The sequence below is a fragment of the Pelophylax lessonae genome (genome assembly GCF_965119305.1).
Source record: "Pelophylax lessonae genome assembly, chromosome: 5".
NCBI lineage: Eukaryota > Metazoa > Chordata > Amphibia > Anura > Ranidae > Pelophylax > Pelophylax lessonae.
Window position 1 is genome coordinate 201886606 of NC_138772.1, and position 22203 is coordinate 201908808.

Sequence of the window (22203 nt, forward strand, 5' to 3'; positions counted from 1 at the left end):
TGGAAAATGAATGTATGTTACAGCTGACAGTAATGTGTGCATAGTGATATGTAAAGTTTTATTATAAGAGTTCTAATATAAGAGCAATCTAATGTTTTACATTCAACTTGTATGAGAAAGTTTCCTCCTAAAAAGGTCCATACTGTTCTGTACAATCCAATTGTTTTCTGTATAATCATTCAGTCCTTGGCTTCATACATGACAGATTTAAAGAAGCCCTGTGTAAAATACACCATTTTTTTTAAACGATAAAAAAATTAGTTATTCGCTTACATCCCGGCTGGTCAAGCAATACTGATAGATATAAATATTTTAAGCATGAATGCGATTGTGTGAATTTTACAGTTTTAAGATTAACCTCCCTAGTGTCTTTCATTAATTTCACATAATAATATACTCTATCGTATCTATACTTATTTTGCATATTCTGGTATTACTCATCAATAAAAAGGCACAGATGATAACACATTCTAATACATTCAACAATATTCTAACATTCAACATTTATATTCTGATACATTCAGCACCATTCTAACAATTATTCTGATACATTCAACACCTATCTAAATAACAACATGCACTCTGATACATTTAAATACTATTTATTTTAAATAACAGCATTCCTGTTTGTATCTAATAATGATATACTCTGTAATCTACAGATTCTGCAAATATTTTGGTTAATACAAAGCCTAAATAGCACTGGTTCTAATCCATTCAACACTATGCTATATAAAAGCATTTTCCTATATATCAAATAATAAAATACTCTATGCTGATTAGATTCTGCAGTGCTTTTACTGGTTAAAAAACAAAACAAAAACAAATAGCACTGGTTCTAATTCATTCACTATTCTATATAACAGTATTTCCCTTTATATAAAATAATATACTCTATACCCTTCTTATTTACTAGTTAATACAAATAGCACAGATAAATTTAACACTGTTTTAAATAACTCTATACTAATTTGTATCAAATAATTGTAGACTCTGTGCTCATTCCACAATGCTTTTATTAGTTCATACAAATGCCCACATATACTGGTCCTTATACATTCAACTATATTTTTAGGTAATAGTATTCTCCTTTATATCAAATATTTTACTCGGAGTGCGATTTACTAAAACTGGAGCACGCCGAATCTGGTGCAGCTGTGCTTAGTACCAATCAGCTTCCAGGTTTTATTGTCAAAGCTTGTTTGAACAAATTGAAGTTAGAAGCTGATTGGTGACCTTGCACAGTTGAACCAGATTCTGTGTACACCAGTTTTAGTAAATCTTCCTCTCTGTGTTTTTTTCTGTAGTGTTTTTTTTTTTTTTACGGATTAGTATTAATACCCAGACTGAATAGGTTATGATACATCAACTTAAATTTTAAAATATTATCATTCCCTTCTTTACATTAAATTACATTATATTCCATGTATATCCTGCATTGTTTTTCCTAGTTAAGATTTGCACAGAACACAGTTTTGTTTATTTATTTTTTTGAAAGTCAATATAATATTCTAAATAATAGTATCCCTTTTCTTATTAAAAATAATATTAAAATATTTAATAAATGTGTGTGCCTTTCGCATTCTGCAATGTTTATATATATTATTAAAATTCACAGATAATACTGGTTCTGATACACTAAATACTATTATAAATCATAATATTCCTTTAGTGCATTATTTTTTAGTTTTTTTAACATTTTTTTTTTTTTTTTTTGCTTAGATATTCTTTTGCAATAAAATACAGATGTTGCTTTAAAATGCCTTATATTATCCAAGTGTGAAATGAGCTATACTGAGCCCAGTCTGATGTTCTGTCCTTCAAAACCAAGTACTGGCAGAATAGATTAGTAAGATTAGTGCATCCACCTTTAGAATGGCACATCCTATTCCTTTTATGTTAAAAGACCACTGTGTAATAGATCAAGTACCAATTATCATAACTTTTCTGTTTTCTTTTAAAAATATCATACTAAGACTGTACAATTAGGACACTACCCATGTTATAATGACTGCTAAACCCCAATATTTCACTATATTGTATACTTATAAACTTGTTGGTTTTCCTATTTGAATTTGTTCTGTTTAAACTTCAATAAAAACTTAATTGAAACTAAAAAAAAAAAAAAAAAAAAAAAAAAAGACCACTATGAAGTGCTTACAGTATTCTGGTAACTGTGAGAGGTAATGCATGTAATGATTGTATTTAGTATATGAATTCCTTCTTTTATTACATGTTTTATTTATATTAGTCTTCATTTACATGCAAACAATTTGTTCTGTCATTTTTAAAGCTGGGTACCCTGGTGTGCACCTAAATGTGGAGAAATCCAATAAAAGCATGTGAAATGTAAGAAGGAAAAAAGAAATATATATGTATATATATATATATATATATATATATATATATATATATATATATATATATATATATATATATATATATATTATCATTACATACATTTTACATACGTTAATCTAATGCAGTTTTCAGCCTACAATAATTCAAGTGATAGGTGTTCCTTTAAAAGACACACTTTTTAATAAGATCATCTGATATTAGCACAATTAACTTGAAAAGTGGAGGCATTTCATTTTAAAGAAACGTATGTTTCCTTAATGTAACGCTAATGCTTTGAGCATGGGGATTTTTAAATCTCTGGCTATGTCTGTCTATTAAAAATGTCCCCCAACAGGCATATTAGAGCTCAATATCTTCAATGGGAAAGGCTGCAACATTTGTAAGTTTTTCAAGCTCCTAAATCCTGAACCACATCATAAAAATGGCAGTACAATATATATGAATGATATGTATTTAACCATTTACCATTGTTTCATTTTCTGACATGAAAATAGATAAGGTTGCAGTATTATCTTAAAAAAAGAATAATCTGTTATATGTCTTGAGAAATATTCAAAATAAATTGAGGCTATTTTATTTAGACATATATCCAATATTCATTGTTGCTATGGTTTGTTACTGTAATTATTTTCTAATTTATTTTTTAATATCTAAACAAATATACTATAGTAATCAAACCTAGCTGCCTTTTGTTTCTTTCTTTCTCTCTTTCTTTCTTTCTATCTATCTTTCTTTCTTTCTTTCTTTCTTTCTTTCTTTCTTTCTTTCTTTCTTTCTTTCTTTCTTTCTTTCTTTCTTTCTTTCGTTCATACAAATACCCACATATACTGGTCCCAATACATTCAACTATATTTTAGGTAATAGTATCAACTATTTTACTCAGAATTCTTTCTTTCTTTCTTTCTTTCTTTCTTTCTTTCTTTCTTTCTTTCTTTCTTTCTTTCTTTCTTTCTTTCTTTCTTTCTTTCTTTCTTTCTTTCTTTCTTTCTTTCTTTCTTTCCTCAATTGAAGATAAACCTTTAACCTCTTCAAACCATATGATGTTTTTACTATGAATCCCTTATGAAAATAAAGATTTTTACATTTGTTATCAAAATAAATCTACTGGTATAATAGTTCAGTTTACTTGACCTACTGGCTAGCATTATGTAACTGATCATCATAGCACTTAACATTTTTCGACCTCATCTGCTAAGAAAGAGACTTAAGACATTTTATTTTCTTTGAGTAAATCAAAATGTCTTAAGTCTCTTAAGACTTAAGACATTTTGAACATTCAGAACATTTCAAATGTGCATCATACTTTTATTCATTCATAGATAAAAAAAAAAAAAAAAGGTCCCCTGGCACACTGAACTGACTTTCTCTACAAAGGTACATACCAAATGCTGTTATAGATACTTTCACAGCACCACCAGCAGTCATTAAAGAATTGTTGAACCCTAAGTGCAGTAACTTGGAACAATCAATCAGTATTTGCCTTACACTGGTCTGCTTTTAGTAAAGATAATGGTAATTTATTCTGCATCTGAGAATTAGCACTTTAAAATATATCCTTTTATATTTAATAGGGCCATTTATTCCACCATGTACAGAGTAGATTCAGATGTTTAAAATCCTGAAATACACTGATATGTTGTTAGTGTTGCTTTTTCTGTACTTGTAGGATATAATAAATGGTTTTCCACTTTACTGCTTTGATTGGACTTGCGCATCATCCACTCCATTGTTAGTAGTTGATTACCTGTTGGAGAAGTGAAGTTATGTTTGCTTTGGGCCTCCAGGCACCTGCAGGAAGCTTGTTTTTTTTAAATTCTCCTGCACGTGATTGGGTGTTGGAAGTGAACAACACATACTCACTGGCTTTGATTTACTAAAGCTGAAGAGTGAAAATCTGGTGCAGCTGTGCATGGTAGCCAATCAGCTTCGAACCCCATTTTGTTCAATTAAGCTTTGACACAAAAAAAAACTAGAAACTGTTTGAATTCTAGGTGTACTTTTATGAACGGGTGAATTTTTTTCTCTGTTGGCTTCTCTACAGTTCTCCGGGGAAAATGATCACATCTGGCACCCATTTTATGAATTGGAGAACTTCAGTTCGCCCAGGGTGATCAGAGGAGAACGGTTTTCTCGGAGATCTGTGTAGAAGTCAATGGGGCGTCTGTAATCTCGTGAGACAAAGCGAGATTACAGTAGTATGAAAATCCCTGGCGCGCTTTAACAAGCAGAGATAAATTATCACTGCTGAGTACATGAGGTTAATAAATAATAGTCCCCTTACATAAATATATATATATATATATATATATATACACTGAATACACACACACATACATTGTATATATATATATATACACATTAAATATATATCTACATGTATGTGTGTATATATATATACATGTATATATATATACATAAATATGGCAGTGGGACATGATTACTGTGTTGGGGGGTCTGAACGAGGAAGAAGGAAGTCCATAATCTTCCTTTTTCCCCCTCAGTTCTCCCCCGATTCTGTCTTCACTCCCCGCTTCACAAGCTCCAGGCTGGTGAACCTGGGAATGTGAATTCTGACCCAGATCGCCAGTGAAGTGCGGGGATCGCAGCTTCATAGCCTGGCCATTTCTGTGTCTGTCAATGGCAGATTCCCGTGTGAAGAGATGATCAGCGGAGAACATGTTCTCCTGCGATCATTTCTGTTTCATAAACTGAGAATGATCGGAAATGAGCTGTGATCAGCAGGATCACTGGTCATCTCTGTTTCATAAAAGGACACCTAAGTACATCTCTAAATACATATCTGAGTAGAGTAGGCACTATGCAAACTACAGCGAGTTTTATTATGAGGGAGATATTCTGGTCCAAGAAAGAATTTAAGATAAAATCATGGTCCTTTCATGGTATTCGCATAATGGATATGATTTACTTAAACTGCAGAGTGCAAAATCTGGTGCAGCTGTGCATGGTAGCCAATCAGCTTCTAACTTCAGCTTGTTCAAATAAACTTTGACAATAAAACCTGGTTTCTATGAAGAGCTTCACCAGATTACTCACTCTCTAGTTTTAGTAAATCAACCCCAGTGCATTGGTAATACTTACATATAATTTATAATATTTGGGTTTTGCTGGCAAAACTTTAGGCAAGCCTTTTTACAATACAATACCCATCTATGGGGAAAAGGGACACTTTCTGGTTCACTTTTTAATACATATCTCCCACTGACTTGAATGGAATAGACACTAATGCACGGCTTTTATCTTTCTCATCACCAGTCCAGTATATTCAATTGCTTTTAAATGAGAGAGGCTTTCCAGGTCTGCTGCTTTGTGTCCTTGTTAGTTCAGTCACTGATATATTTTCTCTTCCTTTGTGTTAGAACAATTTGTCGAGAAGTCATCCTGTGTTCCTCTGAGTGACATATCCAGCGTGGACCCTCATGGGGATTTCAGCAGCAGCAGTCCTGCCTCTCTGTGTACAGAACCTCTTATCCCTACCACTCCCATCATCCCAAGCGAGGAGATGGCTAAGATTTCCTGCAGCCTGGAGACCAAGGAACTGTGGGATAAGTTCCATGACCTAGGGACGGAAATGATTATTACCAAGTCTGGCAGGTAAATTAACTTTCCTAAAGCATCACAGACTTCACTTCCAGGCAAACAGGCATGCATTTTATATAATACAGGCAAGTCAATGTGATGCATAATTATCTGCATTTAAGTAAAAATCTCTGTTTATAGCTTACAAACTCTTTTAGGTTGTTCTTTGCTTCATAGCACACATTATGACATACTGGAATGAGTATCGAAAACAATGGAATGCATTTAATAGGTGCCCCAAAGGATGAGCATATCATCTTTTGAGGCCCAACACATGACCAATATAGCAATAAAAATGACACGACATCCATTACACATAATTTGTTGCTGACGTGATGTTCTGGGCCTATGCAATACCACAGAAAGGAAATTGCAACAACATTAAATATCTTCCAGAAACCCTGGCCAATCGTTTCTTGAAAGCTAGAGACTAATCCCTACCTCCAACTGAGTTAAAAGCTTTACCTACTTTTGTAGCTATATACCTCCATTAGTGAAGGGGTCTGTAAAAATGAAAACATACCTGGCCCTATACAGTAAAGGCTGGTCAAAAAATAAAACGTTACGCAATATCATTTTGGGGCTTAAAAATGTCCCGGCACTTCCACAATTATGTTATAAATTAGCATTCATAAATGTCCAGCTCATGATGAGACGTGATGCCATTTGATGGCAAATATTATTTTGAAATAGCAGTTAAACCAATCACAATCCTTCAAACCTGTTGAATAATCTAAAGGAATTTTGTATCTAGGGTCAAGAAATAGACATAAGAATGCATGATGTTGTTTATTTATTTCCCGCATTTATCCAGTGCTGACAAATTACAGAGTATTTTAAATTGTATTTGGAACCATTCACATCAAACAAACAATAGATAAAGATAATCCATTAATACAAGTTTATAAAGTGTTTGTAAAGAACCAGTGGTCTCCAAACTGCTGCCCAGGGGCCGGATGTGGCCCTTTGCTTGCTTTTATCTGGCCCTTGGGGCATTATTCTCTCCACTGTCAGCAACAGTGGGCATAGTTTCCGCCACTGACACAGACATTGGGGCACTATTCCTTCTGCCTACACCACTGATGAGGCACTATTCCTCCTATTTATACCAATGATGGGGCACTATTCCTTCCAATGATACCAACGATGATGCACTATTCCTTGCACTGATACCAACTATGGGGCATTATTCCTCCCATTGATACTAATGATAGCGCACTATTCTTTGAACTGATACCAACTATGGGGCACTATTCCCCCCATTGATACCAATGATGGAGCACTATTCCTCCTATTGACACCAATGAGGGGGCACTATTCCTCCCATTGATACCAATGATGGCGTACTATTCCTTGCACTGATACCAACTATGGGGCACTATTCCCCCCATTGATACCAATGATGGGACACTATTCCTCCTATTGACACCAATGAGGGGGCACTATTCCTCCCATTGATACCAATAATGGCGTACTATTCCTTGCACTGATACCAACTATGGGGCAGTATTCCTCCCATTGATACCAATGATGGTGTACTATTCCTTGCACTAATACCAACTATGGGGCACTATTCCTCCCATTGATATCAATGATAGAGTACTATTCCTTGCACTAATACCAACTATGGGACACTATTCCTGCCATTGATACCAATGATAGAGTACTATTCCTTGCATTGATACCAACTATGGGGCACTATTCCCCCCATTGATACCAATGATGGGGCACTATTCCTCCTATTGACACCAATGAGGGGGCACTATTCCTCCTATTGATACCAACGATAGCGCACTATTCCTTGCACTGATTCCAACTATAGGGCAGTATTCCTCCCATTGATACCGATGGCAGCGCACTATTCCTTGCACTGATACCAACTATGGGGCACTATTTCCCCCATTGATACCAATGATGGGGCACTATTCCTCCCTTTGATACCAACGATGGGGCCCTATTCCTCCCACTGACACGAATGATAGGGCACTATTCCTTCCATTGATACCAACGATGGGGCATTATTACTCCCCCTAATACCAATCATGGGGCATTGTTTTCTCCCTCTGATGCCAGGACATTTTCTACTCTCACTGACCATAGTCTTGCCCCGCTAAAGTTTGATGGATAGTAAACTGGCCCTTTGTTTAGAAAGTTTGGAGACCCCTGTTTTAGAGGAAAGAAACTTATAATAAAACAACCATGTAAAACGTTTTCTTTCAGCAGTTTGGCAGTTGCAGGCAATGCTGTAATTTTAAGATTTTTTTGAACTTTCTGTAAACTAAGCCTAGGGGGTTGATATAATAGATTATTTGTCCTGGCTTTACTCATTCTTTTTTTCTTCAAAAGGTAAGTCTGGATTCACACCTTTTTGTATGTGTTTTTTTGCGTTTTTACATAAACCGTGTACATGCATTGACGTGTTTTAATACACATAGGTGCGACCTAGTTCTCAATGTTATAAAAATAAAAAAAAAAACCTGTGATAATGAAAGGAGCCCTGCAGCAAATCTCTTATTAGATAAAGTACCATGTTTTTTTACAGAATCAGGCAGTGTCTGAATTGCTGTTACCATATCATACTAACTGCCCTCTGGGGAAAACCAGTATAAATGTCTACTACAGGATACATGTAGCAAGCAGTGTCCCATCCTTTGACTTCATATAGCTTTCTTCTGTAGAGTTTGGTTTTCTAAGGAAAATGCTTACTTTGTTTAATGAGTAAAATGATGCTGTGTTCACACCAAATACCTAACCACATGAAAGGGAAATAAAAAACAACACAAAACTTTGTCTTGCTCATGATGATTGAATAATTAAACACAGTAACTCTTTATTCACTTTATTGGCAATATTAATTAAAATAATGCATGGAGTTTTTATATAGTTTCAGTAGGAATCTTACCTACAGGTTTGTTGTAAGAGAAAAATAGAACAAGAAATGTTACTTTAAAGCAGGTTAAAACATTAAAAAGTTGATTAAATCTATTTATTTATTTATTTTTTTCATTTTCGCTGCCACTGTCAAGTAAATTATAAGTGGTCCCCTGATCTGGGGGTTGCCTGTTTATTTAAATCTCTGACTCCATAGATTAAAGTTGCTAAAGAGTCTAATGCCTCACCAGAAACGTAGGCACCCAGATCATTGTTCTTTCTTGCTAAAATTGATGAGAATAATTAAATCTGTACTCTGGGAAACATAAAAATCCTCCCTTGCAATGGGGTTGTGCATGCATTACAAGGGTTACCTGCAATTTTATGTCCAGGTTACTGAGTAAAGCATTTTTAGTTACCTGATTCTCCACTCCCACTGGTTCCTCCGTGCAGCAAGACTGTTTCCCGCAGATTCTTTTTCCCTGCACTCCGGTGGTTGGATGCCCCTGATGTCATCAAGTCCAATGCAGGGCACATAGCTCTGTACTGGGTGTGAGGATGCTGAGGAACAACAACCCACTATCTGAGCAAAGGGGAGCACCATTTGCTAGGGGAGCGTAGGATCAGGTAAATAAAAGTGTTTTTACCATACCCTAGACTAGGGATCTCCAAACTTTATAAACAAAGGTTCAGTTTAGTGTCCCTTAAACCTTAGGGGGAATGGATTGTGACCAGTTGGAGAAGAAAATGTTCTGGCATCAGTGGAAGTGAGCAATGCACCATCATTGGCATTAGGGGGTGTAATAGTGCCCCATCATTGATGTCAGTGGGAGATATAGTGTCCCATCATTTGTGTCAGTGGAAGGTATAGTGTTTCATCATTGTGTCAGTAATGGTGCCCCATCATTGGTGTCAGTGGGAGATGTATTGTCTCATCATTGGTGTCAGTAATAGTTCCTCATCTTTGGTGTCAGTGGGAGGTATAGTGTTTCATCATTGTGTCAGTAATGGTGCCACATCATTGGTGTCAGTGGGAGATATATTGTCTCATCATTGGTGTCAGTAATAGCACCTCATCTTTGGCATCAGTGGGAGATATAGTGTCCTATAATTAGTATTAGTGGGCGGTAAAGTGTCCCATCATTGGTGTCAGTAATAATTGCCCCATCATTGGTGTCAGTGGGAGGTATAGTGTCCCAGCATTGGTTTCAGTGGGCAGTATAGTGTACCATCATTGGTGTCAGTAATAATTGCCCTATCATTGGTGTCAGTGGGGTGTATAGTGTCTCACCATTGGTTTCAGTAATCGTGCCCCATGATTGGTGTCAGTGGGAGGAATATTGCTCCATCATTGAGATCAATGGAAGGAATATCACCCCATCAATTGCGTCAGTGGGAATTACAGTGCCCCATCATGGGTTTCAGTGGTAGGAACTATGCCCCACGGTTGCTGACTTTGGGCGGGAATAATGCCCCAAGGGCCAGATGAAAGCAAGCAAAGGGTCACCGTTTGAAAACCCCTACCCTAGACTAAATGAGCATTTAACCCTTGCAGTGCCCCACTTCACGCGAGAGCTTTTACTGTTCCCAGAGTTGAGCTTAAACTGTAGACTCCCGTTATCGGTATAAATATACCTCCAAACTAGATTGCTTTAAAAAAGGCCTGGATTCTTTCCTAGGTGTACATAATATAGGTGTACATAATATAAATGGGTACTAATATTTATAGGTAGAGTTGATCCAGGGAATATCCAATTGCCTCTCGGGGGATCAGGAAGGAATTTTTTTCCCCTGCTGTAGCAAATTGGATCATTCTTTGGTGGGGTTTTTTTGCGTTCCTCTTGATGAATTGCAGGTATAGGATTTTGTATATGGGATTGTATGGTTGGGTTTTTTTGTTTTTTATTGGTTGAGCCAGATGGACTTGTGTCTTTTTTCAACCTGACTAACTAACCTCTTTAGATCAGGACTCACATTTTGCATAGCTGATAGCTTTCCAATACCCTGGGGTCAGTTACAGGTTTAGTATTCCTTGAAATCTGTATCTTTGTATTGTTATATTGTATAGTTGACATCGAGTACTCCAAGTTCAATACATCTTCTTAAATGTTGACCGTTTTCAAATTTTAGTGAAGTTTTACTTTTATATGCAATACAGTTGGATTTTTACTAAAGGAATAGTGTCTACTTAACGGAATGGAATGTTCACTTAGCTTAGTGCATAAGTTGAAATTTTGTTACCTTCAGTCATACAATCATGTCCAAGCAAGATTGGATACTCAAAGTGAACATAGCTTCACCGTATTTACTAAGCTAAGTGTACACATACATTTCAAAGTGAACGTTCACTTTACTAAAAGAACAGTCTTTAATCCTACAGTAAATCAACCTCATAGTATTCTAAAAATACTTTTGGGATATTGCAGAAGCTTCCTATTTGTTTTATCTATCCGGTCAAACAGAAAAGTAGTATTCTGAACTAAGATTAGTTTAGGCAAGTACAACGTCATCAATTTTTCTCCAGTCTGAGCAGTTCCATAGTTTTCGGTATATGTTGAGTGAGGCTATAAATAATCCAGTAGTTTCTTGTACTACCTATTTATTACAGAAGGATTAGCTCCTTTTTTTTTTTTACCATGTCAAGATGACCTCAAGGTAGCTGTGCATTATCCTCTGATTTTCAAAGAATTTAGCAAGGCAGAATAACGTTATGTCAAGGCAAAAAAAAGACATATGTAGTACATCATGCACTTTTCTACATTCCCTTTAAAGACCCTGCAAGTACAGTAAAATATCCATTGATCTACCAGAAAAGCACTCAGCCCCTAAGTCCTATTGTGGTCTAACAATACACAACATTTTTGTGGACTGAGTGGTGTCAGCCCTGCCCAGTTTTCTTATACTAAACTACTCAGACCCACCTACTCTCCCATCTCTACAACAAAAAGGCTAAAGCCGGCCAAAGACGGAGAAGAAATTTACTTGATTCCCCCATCAACAAAGTCAGTATTGACAGGGGAATCCCTCCCATGGAGCATTTGTGTTCTCCTGGCAGCCATCTCCGCCGGCAGAACACAGTAATTATTGCTAGCGGTTATGACAGCCGATGGCAAAAAACGCACGTAAAATCCAGCATGCTAGTTGTACCCAAGTTGATAGATTAATCAACTTAGGTACATTCAGCCTGCCCATACATGGTTCAAATCTCGACCGGTTGAGATTTGCAACATCTATGGCCAGCCTAATCAATCTGTAGTTCCAAGAAAAAAACTGGGTGAGTTAATTACTTTCCTTTAGATAAAAGAGTTGTGATGAACAGTTGAACACAACACAGCGCAGCATTGAATTTCTGACAGGACCAATTTTTTTGCACTTAAGGTGCATTCACACTTACTAATGCACCCACAGTTTGATTACATGCAAGAACCCCAACTGGGGTTCCCGTGATTAGCTGCGAGGGACAGCCCCATTGAAAGCATTGATAGGTTGCTGGCTCCAGCAGCTAATTGCACCCACTTGCATGTAATTGCTCATGTACTCGTTCATGCTCAATAACTCTCATGCATTTGCTGCATTAGCGATTACATGCAAGTGGCCGTGATTATCTTTGGGAGCTAGCAGCCTCCCATTGCTTTTAATGGGGCTGCCTCTTGCAACTAAGCACCGTAGCCCCTGCTGGGGCTCTTACATGTAAATGGACTTATTTTCAATTGTAACTATGCCCTTATCCAACTGATATAACAAAGCATTGTTAATGGTATATTTAAGAAACCCAAATAGGGGAAATTCCTTGTTAGGGATTCCATAGACTTGCCATGGTACATTTTACCTGTTTTCAAATCTGACTAAGCCAGGAATTTGTTCTGCATAAGGAAATCTGGCTTTAGGGTTAAGGTGACCAATGATCCCCATTTCATGTTTTACTTGCAATAATTAAGGTTTCTCAAGGTAAAGCTGGCTATACAGTATACAATTTTGTATACAATTCTCTTGTACAACTTTCCTTAAGATTAACCAAAATTATATAATATGAGGTCAAACATAAACACTTTCAATTTGTATGCAATCAGGCAGGTCTTTGCACTACATGGTTGAAGGTAAATCTAAAGGAAATTGAACAACATAAATTGTATAATGTGTATCCAATGTTAGTCCTGCTTCTTTTGCACATTAGCCCTGAGAAAGGGGAAGACCTTTCCCCGAAACATGGTAGCTTTATTTGATGCATCTAACCATTAAACATTTCAACAGTAAATTATACAAATTAAATGTGCTCCTCAATACCCACCTTAGAGTTTTGTAATAATTAGGCCATTAATGGCTTCCTGTGGATTCATTAATTGTCGAAATATTTCCTTGCAAACAGACCTGACTCTTCCAATGCCTATGTACAAGAGTGAGGGCACAAATTAGCACATGTTCCCTACTGTCATATGAGGCAAGGTGTGCAGTAGATCAAGGTACTCTATATGCTCATTTGAAGACAGGTAGATACAGTATCTTCCCACATGAGGTTCCTTGGTAGATATCTGTCACCTTGACCATAAGCCATTACAGGCCCTCTAAGGCTTTCCTACTTACACTCAAGTCATCGTTACCAGGATGTATATTATATGATTTTAGAAACTACCTTTCACATGCCTGAGGCCCCACAAGACAGTTTTAGTAAGAGTCCCACTATAATTGGTTATTTAGTCATTTTAAATATGACAGTGGTGTCAGGAAATGTTAAGAAGCAGCAAAAACTGGGCAATTCATTCTAGAAATGACTGATGTTCTCGTCTCTAAAATAAATCCCAACGTTGAATCAGAATTTGCCCAACTATTACAAAACAGACATAGCAAGAAAACATAGTTGCTTTTTTTTTTTTTACTTGATAAACATTTAATGTAGTTTATAATGTTTTAGGCTCCATGCACACTAGCATTTTTTAAGCTATTATAAGCAATTTCTTTTCTGCTCCTAGAAGCTAAAAGTGTTATCCTATGTGTCCATGCACAGTATTTTATGCTAGAAGAATTTTTCAAGCTTCAGCTTTAAGAGATAAAAAAGAAATTGTTTTTGTACAGTTTTTGGAAGCATTTTTCCAGCAAAAAAAAAAATGCTAAAAGCTTCTAAGCGCTACTAAAGCACTTCTAACAGCTTTTTTTCGAGCATTTTTTTTCTTCATGTACTGTAAAAATGCCAATAAAATGCTAACGTTCCTAAACACTACTAAAAGCTTCTAAATGCTATTATCAGTGTTTTCCATTCAGCGTTTTTCCCAGCATTTTTTGAGCTTATAAAAAAGTGTGCGTGGAGCCTTAGAAGTTAGCCAGAAGATAATGAGATGCTCCAAGGTGCCCTTCGGCATTAGATGATTGTCCCCCAATCCACCTTCAAATGTGAGCAGATACTTACTTAATTAATAAATAAACTACTGAATGAGCATAGATGGTTTTTAGTGTTTGTTTCAGTGCAACAAAAATGTGACCATTTTTATAATCTTTGTATGCATGTGGACATTGGCAGCTTACTCTGATAATAAAATAAAATCCAACATCTACCCTGCCATTGTCACAAAGCACTTCTGGCAGCTGCAGCTCAGCTTCTCCACACATCTCCACAGTCTCCTTCGCATTATTTCTCTAGCAGACTTTACAGCTAAACAACATAAACTGTCCAGCATAGTGGAATTATTATTGGTTTTTAAATAGTGAATTTAAAGCCTTATATAATAATAATAATATTAGTGAATTAAAATCTTGTTTTTTTTTCTTTAAAATAACAAACATGTCATACTTACCTGCTCTATGCAGTGGTTTTGCTCAGAGCAGCCCTGGTCCTCCCCTTTTAAGGTCCCATGCCAGCCTCCCTTCTGCCAGGTGCTCATACAGCAAGCAGTTTGCTCTGGGGGCACCCAAGCAGGCGCGCTCCCGACCCGTGGCTCCCTGTGTCCATTCACACAGAAGGCCACGACTAGGCCCCACCCCATCTGTCTCCTGATTGGCTCAATGGCTGTGATTGACAGCAGCAGTAGCTAAAGGCTCCCGCTGCTGTCCAAAGCCAATCAGAAGTGCGAGTCCCCGGCCTTGCTTTGTGCACTGGTCCAAATCAGAGTTATGGCTTATTGGTGTAATTCTAAAGCTGGCCATATACAGATCAAATTTCAAACATTTCTCATCTGAAAGTTGATTGGTGGGTGACCCTGCCAGCACCACCTGGCTTAACAAATATAGATATGAAGATTAAAGGAGCTTGGCAAAACATTGTTGACTGAACAATAACTGCAGTCAATCAGCTACAGTTACTGTTCAGGTATTCTAAATAAGGATGAGATAGGGTTCGGGCTGATATCAGGTCAATGATTTCACCGGCATGACATCAGGGGGTTGTGGGGTGAGGAATTCCACAGCTGCAGAGGGTTGTGACGGCGATCTGCTGTAATGGCATTTGTGTCCAGTGGGTTCGGCCGAACTGATTTTGGCCAAAACTTTAGCTTATCCTTAATTCTGAAAGCCATGGGTGCTCTCAAATCACAAAAGTCAGCAGGGGAGATTTGTCCATCGGCGCTATTTAGCATAGATGGGGGAACCTGTGTGACCTCTTTTGTCAAGCCCACAGGTTGATTGAAAGAAATCTATGTGTGTATGACCAGCTTAAGAGAAGATTTGGCAGCCCATTCTTTGTAGGCTGTATTATATAACATTTCTCACTATAAACATGTTACTCTCTTTATGTAAAAGCCAGGTCCAGTGTAATTATTTGGATGCATGCAGCATTTATTTATTATTACCTAATATACTTTGTGTTTATTTTTCTAGGAGAATGTTTCCTACCATCCGGGTTTCATTCTCTGGAGTCGATCCCGATGCCAAATACATTGTGCTAATGGACATTGTGCCAGTGGACAATAAAAGGTACAGATATGCCTATCACAGATCTTCATGGCTGGTGGCTGGAAAGGCAGATCCTCCTCTACCTGCTCGGTAAGTTGTTACACTACCATAATTATCAAAAATATTTCAAATGATCATTTTTAAACATTTATTGTAACTGAAAAAAGCAGAAAATCCCTATGTTTTAAAAGTCTTAATTCAATGAAAGCATTTTATGTAGTTTTGCACAGAACGGGGAGGCAATGGAGCCTCTGATTTGTATTATTATTACTAATATTGTTGTTATCTGTGACTCTTTTGGTGATATTTCTCAATCTTTCCTGTTTGGACAGAAAGTGATGAGAAATTTCTCCAACAAGGACAAAGAATCAGCCTTGACAATGCTGATAGCCACTTCCCCTACATCTCATCCCACTGTAGTGCAAGTGCTCTGCTCTGAATCTATAAGCAGTGCAGTATTGTTGCCACACCATCACAGGAAGCTGCATTAGGCGGACTTCAGTGGCAGGATTTATGAGTATTTTAGGGAATTTGCAGGGGGACTAACTGAAAACTGTAAGTACAGATATACTAGTAATTAAGTCAGTGGTGTATTTAGGTTTTGTGCTGCCCTAGGCCTGACTAAACTTGGGCAACCCCTAATTAAAATATGACCCAACCCTTCCTGTAAAGGTCACACCCCTTCCTGTCTATAACCCGCCTTGTCATCTGTAAACCACAACCACAGACTATCAGTGCCCATCAGTGCAGCCTCATTAGTTCCCATAAGTTCAGTCTCATCAGTGCCCATCAGTGCAGCTTTATCAGTGCCCATCAGTGCAGCCTCATTACTGCCCATCATTGCAGCTTCATCAGTGCGGCCTCATCATTGCCATCAGTACAGCCCCATCAGTGGCCACCGGTGCAGCCTATCAATGTTCATTAGTGCAGCCTATTAGTGCATCATATCAGTGCCCATTAGTGCAGCCCCATCAGTGCAGCTTATTAGTGCCGCCTCATCAGTGGCCACCAGCGCAGCCTCATCAGTGGCCATAAGTGCAGCCTCATTAGTAGCCATCAGTGCAGCCTATTAGTTCCCATCAGTGTAACATATCAGTGCCCATCAGGACAGCATATCAGTGCAGCCCCATGAGTGAAGCTTATCAGTGCTGCCTAATGCCCATCAGTGCAGCCTCATCAGTTCCCATCAGTGCAGCATATTAGTGCTGCCTTATCAGTGCAGCCTCATTATTGTCCATCAATGCAGTTTATCAATACCCACCATTGCCGCCTTATCAGGGCAGCCTCATTAGAGCAACATATTAGTGCCCATCAGTGCAGCATATCAGTGCCCATCAGTGCAGCATATCAGTGCCCATCAATGCAGCATATCAGTGTTGCCTTATCAGTGCAGCCCCATCAGTGAAGCTTATCAGTGCCACCTCATCAGTGGCCATCAGTGTAGCCATATCAGTGCCCATTAGTACAGCCTTATTTCACTGGATTAGTAAGATTACTCCTTTCTTTTAAGAAATTTGGACTTGTGTTTGCTGCCACTGATTGTAATCATAGGATTATTTCACTTATTTGTATAATGATTAGGAAGTCCAGAGTCTCTAAAGAAATAGGTGAAATAATCAGTGGCAGCAAACACAAGTCCAAATATCCTAAAAGAAAGGAGTAATCTTACTAATCCAGTGACATATTGTGATAGAACATATGGAGGTGAGCAGGTCCAAAATATTATTGCAATCATATACAATTAAAAGTCTTAATTGTATATGATGCAATTCAGTATCCTCGCTCAAGGACAAGGATGTTTAAAGAAATTAAATGATATTATTGACATAATGCCTGCTATTCCTGGGGTGGAGGAGGGTAGGCGGAGCATTAGGCTGCAGTGTCACACCTATTACCATTGGCGGACGTCGGGCCAGTTGTAGTAAGTGGGGTCGACTGTCTATCCGAAAGTCCTCAATCAAGGACAAGGATGTTTAAAGAAATTAAATGATATTATTGACATGATGCCTGCCATTCCTGGGGGTGGAGGAGGGTAGGCGGAGCATTAGGCTGCAGTGCCACACCTATTAGCATTGGCGGACGTCGGGCCAGTTGTAATAAGTGGGGTCGGCGGTCTATCCGAAAGTCCTCACCAGCCGGTATTATCATAGCGGCAGGTAGCAGTGTGCTTTATGGGAATGCCAGACTGATTTGCCTCCTGGACCCTGCCCTCGAGCCCAATTCGCCCCATAAGACTGGCACTATACTAAAAGTGTAGCGCAAGCCAGTGGGGACCTTTTTCGTGCAGGAGCCGGGAGAAGGCTGGTTTTGTTTTTCTTTCGGGGTGCAGCTTTTTTGCTGCCCCCCGGCAAAGTGCCACCGTAGGCCTGGGCCTTGTTGGCCTAGGCCAAGATACAGCACTGAATTAAGTGCTACAGCACAAATTATAGCTCTATTTTAATATAAAGCTTGACTTGCTGTTTTTTTGGTTAGCAACAATTTTCATATTTATTCATTAATATATGTGGTTACCTGGTTGCATGCCGATCGAATAGTCTCACTAGCCTAATACAAGCATGCATTTTATTTGGTTTCCCTTGCTTTTTCTGGCAAATATCTCAGAAACTGCGGAAACCAGAAAAAGCTAACTTAAATTCTCAGCAGGAAATCAGTAATGGCATCATCCATTGTTTTAACAGCCAGGTGCCCTTCAAATGATGTACACATGTTTTGTGCTTACAATTAAGCTGGCCAGGATATGAGAATTTAGTGTTTTAATCCAGGTGAACATTGATTAAAAAAGAAAGATAGTTTAATATACTATGGATAGTGAAAATTATTTTTTAACTTGCCGTCAGCCCCTTTAAGAGTTTGTAACATCATAGATTTTACATGCTCTTCCCGATCATGTAATCACTCTGAATGGCTCCCACGTTGATCATGTGATCTGGGGCCTATAGCATACTTTCTGACAGGTATCTGTTGATGATCACAGTGGTCACAGCGCTGGGGGTGGTGGATGGGGCACAAACATAGACACAAATACACTATATTGTCAAAAGTATTAGGATGCCTGCCTTTACATGCACATGAACTTTAATGGCATCTCAGTCCTAGTCCGTAGGGTTCAATATTGAGTTGGCCCACCCTTTGCAGCTATAACAGCTTCAACTCTTCTGGGAAAGCTGTCCACAAGGTTTAGGAGTGTCTATGGGAATGTGTGACCAGTCTTCCAGAAGCACATTTGTGAGATCAGGCCCTGAAGGTCTGACATACCTTCGAACCCATGCTCTCTTTATAAAAGTCAGATAAGGAAAGTTAAAAAAAAATGACTAAAGGGGTATTTTCATTTTTGAAATACTGCTTGGTGGGTTGAATGATCCTTCTAGGCTCTGACTCCCAGGAAAAGGGTTTTTACAGTTTTCTTTGCATGCTCTGAATGAATGGAGAATCCAGCAGCAAGTGAATGACCTTTAGCCCCATAACAGCTGAAGCGAACCTTAATCTACCTGCATCCACACAAAATGTTATATTATGATATTATTCTGAAAATCACTGCTTTAGAATTTATGGGTCGTGGTTTCTTGGCCAACAGTACTGCCTATACCCAGGTGATCAACATGTATGACCTAACTCGACAAGAATCTCTTTGGGTAATATGACTCTCTAAGCCAGTGATAGTCAATTTGAAAAATATTAAGGTCCTTAAGTGCATCCCCCCTACACTTCAAGAGGGCCACACAAGTGCCCACAATTTTGAGTCCTCTGCATTTTTTTTTGAAGTGTCACACAAGTAAAAGGAAAGTGGGAATAAAATAAGGCCCTATCATTGGGATCATTGGCAGCAACAGTAACCTCAGGACTGGTGTTGGTGGCCATGATAAAAACCTCCAGTGTTGGTGCTGATAGGTGCAATATTAATCTCCTGTACTGGTGTTAGTGGCCAAAATAATAACCTCCACTATTATTGTCAGATGTCAGAGACCATGGTAATGGTTCCCACATTGATGTCAGTGGCCGAAATAATAACCCCAAGCATTTTTGTCAGTGGCAGTGCTATAAACCCCCCACCACATTAATGGCCAGTGGCAATTCTGTTAACCCCACTCCTGCACTGGTGCTCAGTTGCAGTGCTAATTAGACCCTCTCCTAATGGTAGCCAGTGGCATTACACTTTAAATTTCTTCTTAATAGTGGTCAGTGAAAGTGTTTTTTACCCCCATTCCCCCCACACTGGTGGTCAGTAGCAATAAATTGAACATCCGTTGGCGGCAATAGGTTGTGATTTGGCATGCGATTTGACATGTCAAATCGCCCCGTTGTGAACATGGGCTCAGGCAGAGATTATCTGAAATGAAGAGGCTTCTGCTACATTAGAAAAGCAGGTATAAAACATCAGTTTAAAAGCACACATACTTATAGAAATTATAAAGTATAGAAACCATTTTTTTTAAAGTGTATCCAAACTAAAAAACATTTACCATTTTGCAGCTTAGCAGTTGTTAGATGTGATAGCTGCTTTGATGTTTTTTTTTATTTTCACGTACCAAGAGCCGGTTCAAACTGAGGCGATCCGACTTCGAGGGGCGACCTGTGAAGCTGTGCACCGCGACTTCGGCGCGACTTGCAGGGACTTCACGTAATGGAAGTCTATGCAAGTCGCTCCCAGGTCGCCCCAAAGTAGTACAGGACCATTTTTCTAAGTCGGAGCAACTTGTGCCGCTCCTATTAGAACGGGTCCTGTGCTAATTAATGGCGAGCGACCGAGCGCGACTTGTCAGGCTGACAAGTCGCCTGACAAGTCGCGCTAGTCTGATGTCTTCCAGTTACACACTTTCAGTCCTAGAGTGAGAAAGCTTGCTCACCCCTATGTATCAGGCAACAGAAACAACTGAGGACTGATAATTAAATGCTTTCAAATGTGTATTTGACAGCCAAAATGGATCCAAATAAAAGAAGCTCATTGCATATCCTTTTAAGTCACTAACTAGAAAAAAAAAAATTGTGTCCAGATCTGCTCCAGGTCACTGAAGCAGATAGCATTTGTAGATGGAATTCAGCAATGGCAACCCCGATATTTCTCTCGCCACGTTTACCTTAACCACTCGCCGACCGCCCGGCGCAGATATACAGGCTGGCTTGGCTGCACGAACCACCCTATAGGTACGTTGGTTTGGGGGAGCGCTCCTGGAGGTGCACTCCCCCATTAGGCACTGGGCATTTGGCGCCGGGCACCCGCGATCGCTCCCCAACTGAGAGAGAACTGTGGTCAGCTGTTGTAAACACAGCAGACCATTGTTCTCTTTGAAGTGATCACAGAGCGCCTGTGATCCTCTGATTTGGGATCACAGGTCTCTGTGTTGATTCCACAAGTCCCTCCCCCATACAGGTAGAAAACACTCCCCTAGGCTCACACTTAACCCTTTGATCGCCCCTGGGTTAACCCGTCCCCTGCCACTGTCATTATTACAGTAACAGTGCATATTCTTAGCACTGATTACTGTAGTAATGTCACTGGTCATCCCAAAAGTGTCAAAAATGTCAATTAGGGGTCCGATCTGTCCGCCGCAATGTCGCAGTCCTCCTAAAAATCGCTGATCGCAGCCATTACTGGTAAAAAACAAATAAATAAATTTAAAAGTGACATAAATCTTTCCCCTAGTTTGTAGACGTGATAACTTTTGCTCAAACCAATCAAAATACGCTTATTGGGATTTTTCTTTTACCAAAAATATGTAGCAGAATAAAAATTGGCCTAAAAGGATGAAAAATTTAGATTTTTACATTTTTTCTATTGGGAATGTTATATAGCAGAATGTGAAAAATATTGTTTTTTTTTGTTTTTTTTCAGAATTGTCATAGCACAAAAAAAAAAAATCGCACAGGTGATCAAATACCACCAAAAGAAAGCTCTTATTCAGGTACAGCGTTGCACGACCGGGCAATTGCCCATTAAAGTAACGCAGTGCCGAATCACAAAAAATGGCCTGGTCATTAAGGGGACAAATCTTTCCAGTCCAGAAGGGGTTAAAGTGTCACTAAAGGCAGAACTTTTTTTTTTTTTTTCATTTTGAATAGAGTAAAGATGGCTTATAACACCTGTCAGGTTTTGTTTTTTTTTTTTTGTTTTGTTTTTTTGCCATCTGTGTCCCATTTGAGAGATTTACCTTCACTTCCTGACGTATAGCCAAGATAGGAAGTGAGAGGAAATCTCTCCAAAGTGAGGGAATCCCAGGCTGTCACAAGAGTCAGAACTAATGCCCTCATTGGTAGATTTCCCTTTTAATCCTGTTCTGATATCAACCCTAAATGTGGAACTTTCTTTTACTTTCACCTTCGGTGATAGCGTTAGACAAGACAAGTAGAGAAGGTTAATCTCCCTAAAGAGAGCACAAACAGCAATAATACCTGACAGGTGTTCTAATCCAGTGTTTCTCAACTTTTTTTCAGTCAAGGTACCCTTTAAAATTATAGACAATCTTAAAGTGCCCTCTAAAATTATGCACAGTCTTGAGG

General features: G+C 38.5%; 1 protein-coding gene across 1 annotated transcript in view; it reads left to right on the forward strand.

Annotated features, from left to right (window-relative positions):
- The window catches only part of TBX20 (T-box transcription factor 20), a 56091-nt gene that overhangs the window by 2280 nt on the left and 31608 nt on the right, over nt 1-22203 (forward strand). The window contains exons 2-3 of the mRNA XM_082258517.1: nt 5739-5973; nt 15634-15798. Of these exons, the coding sequence (XP_082114643.1) occupies nt 5739-5973; nt 15634-15798 (400 nt within the window). The remainder of the gene's footprint in view (nt 1-5738; nt 5974-15633; nt 15799-22203) is intronic.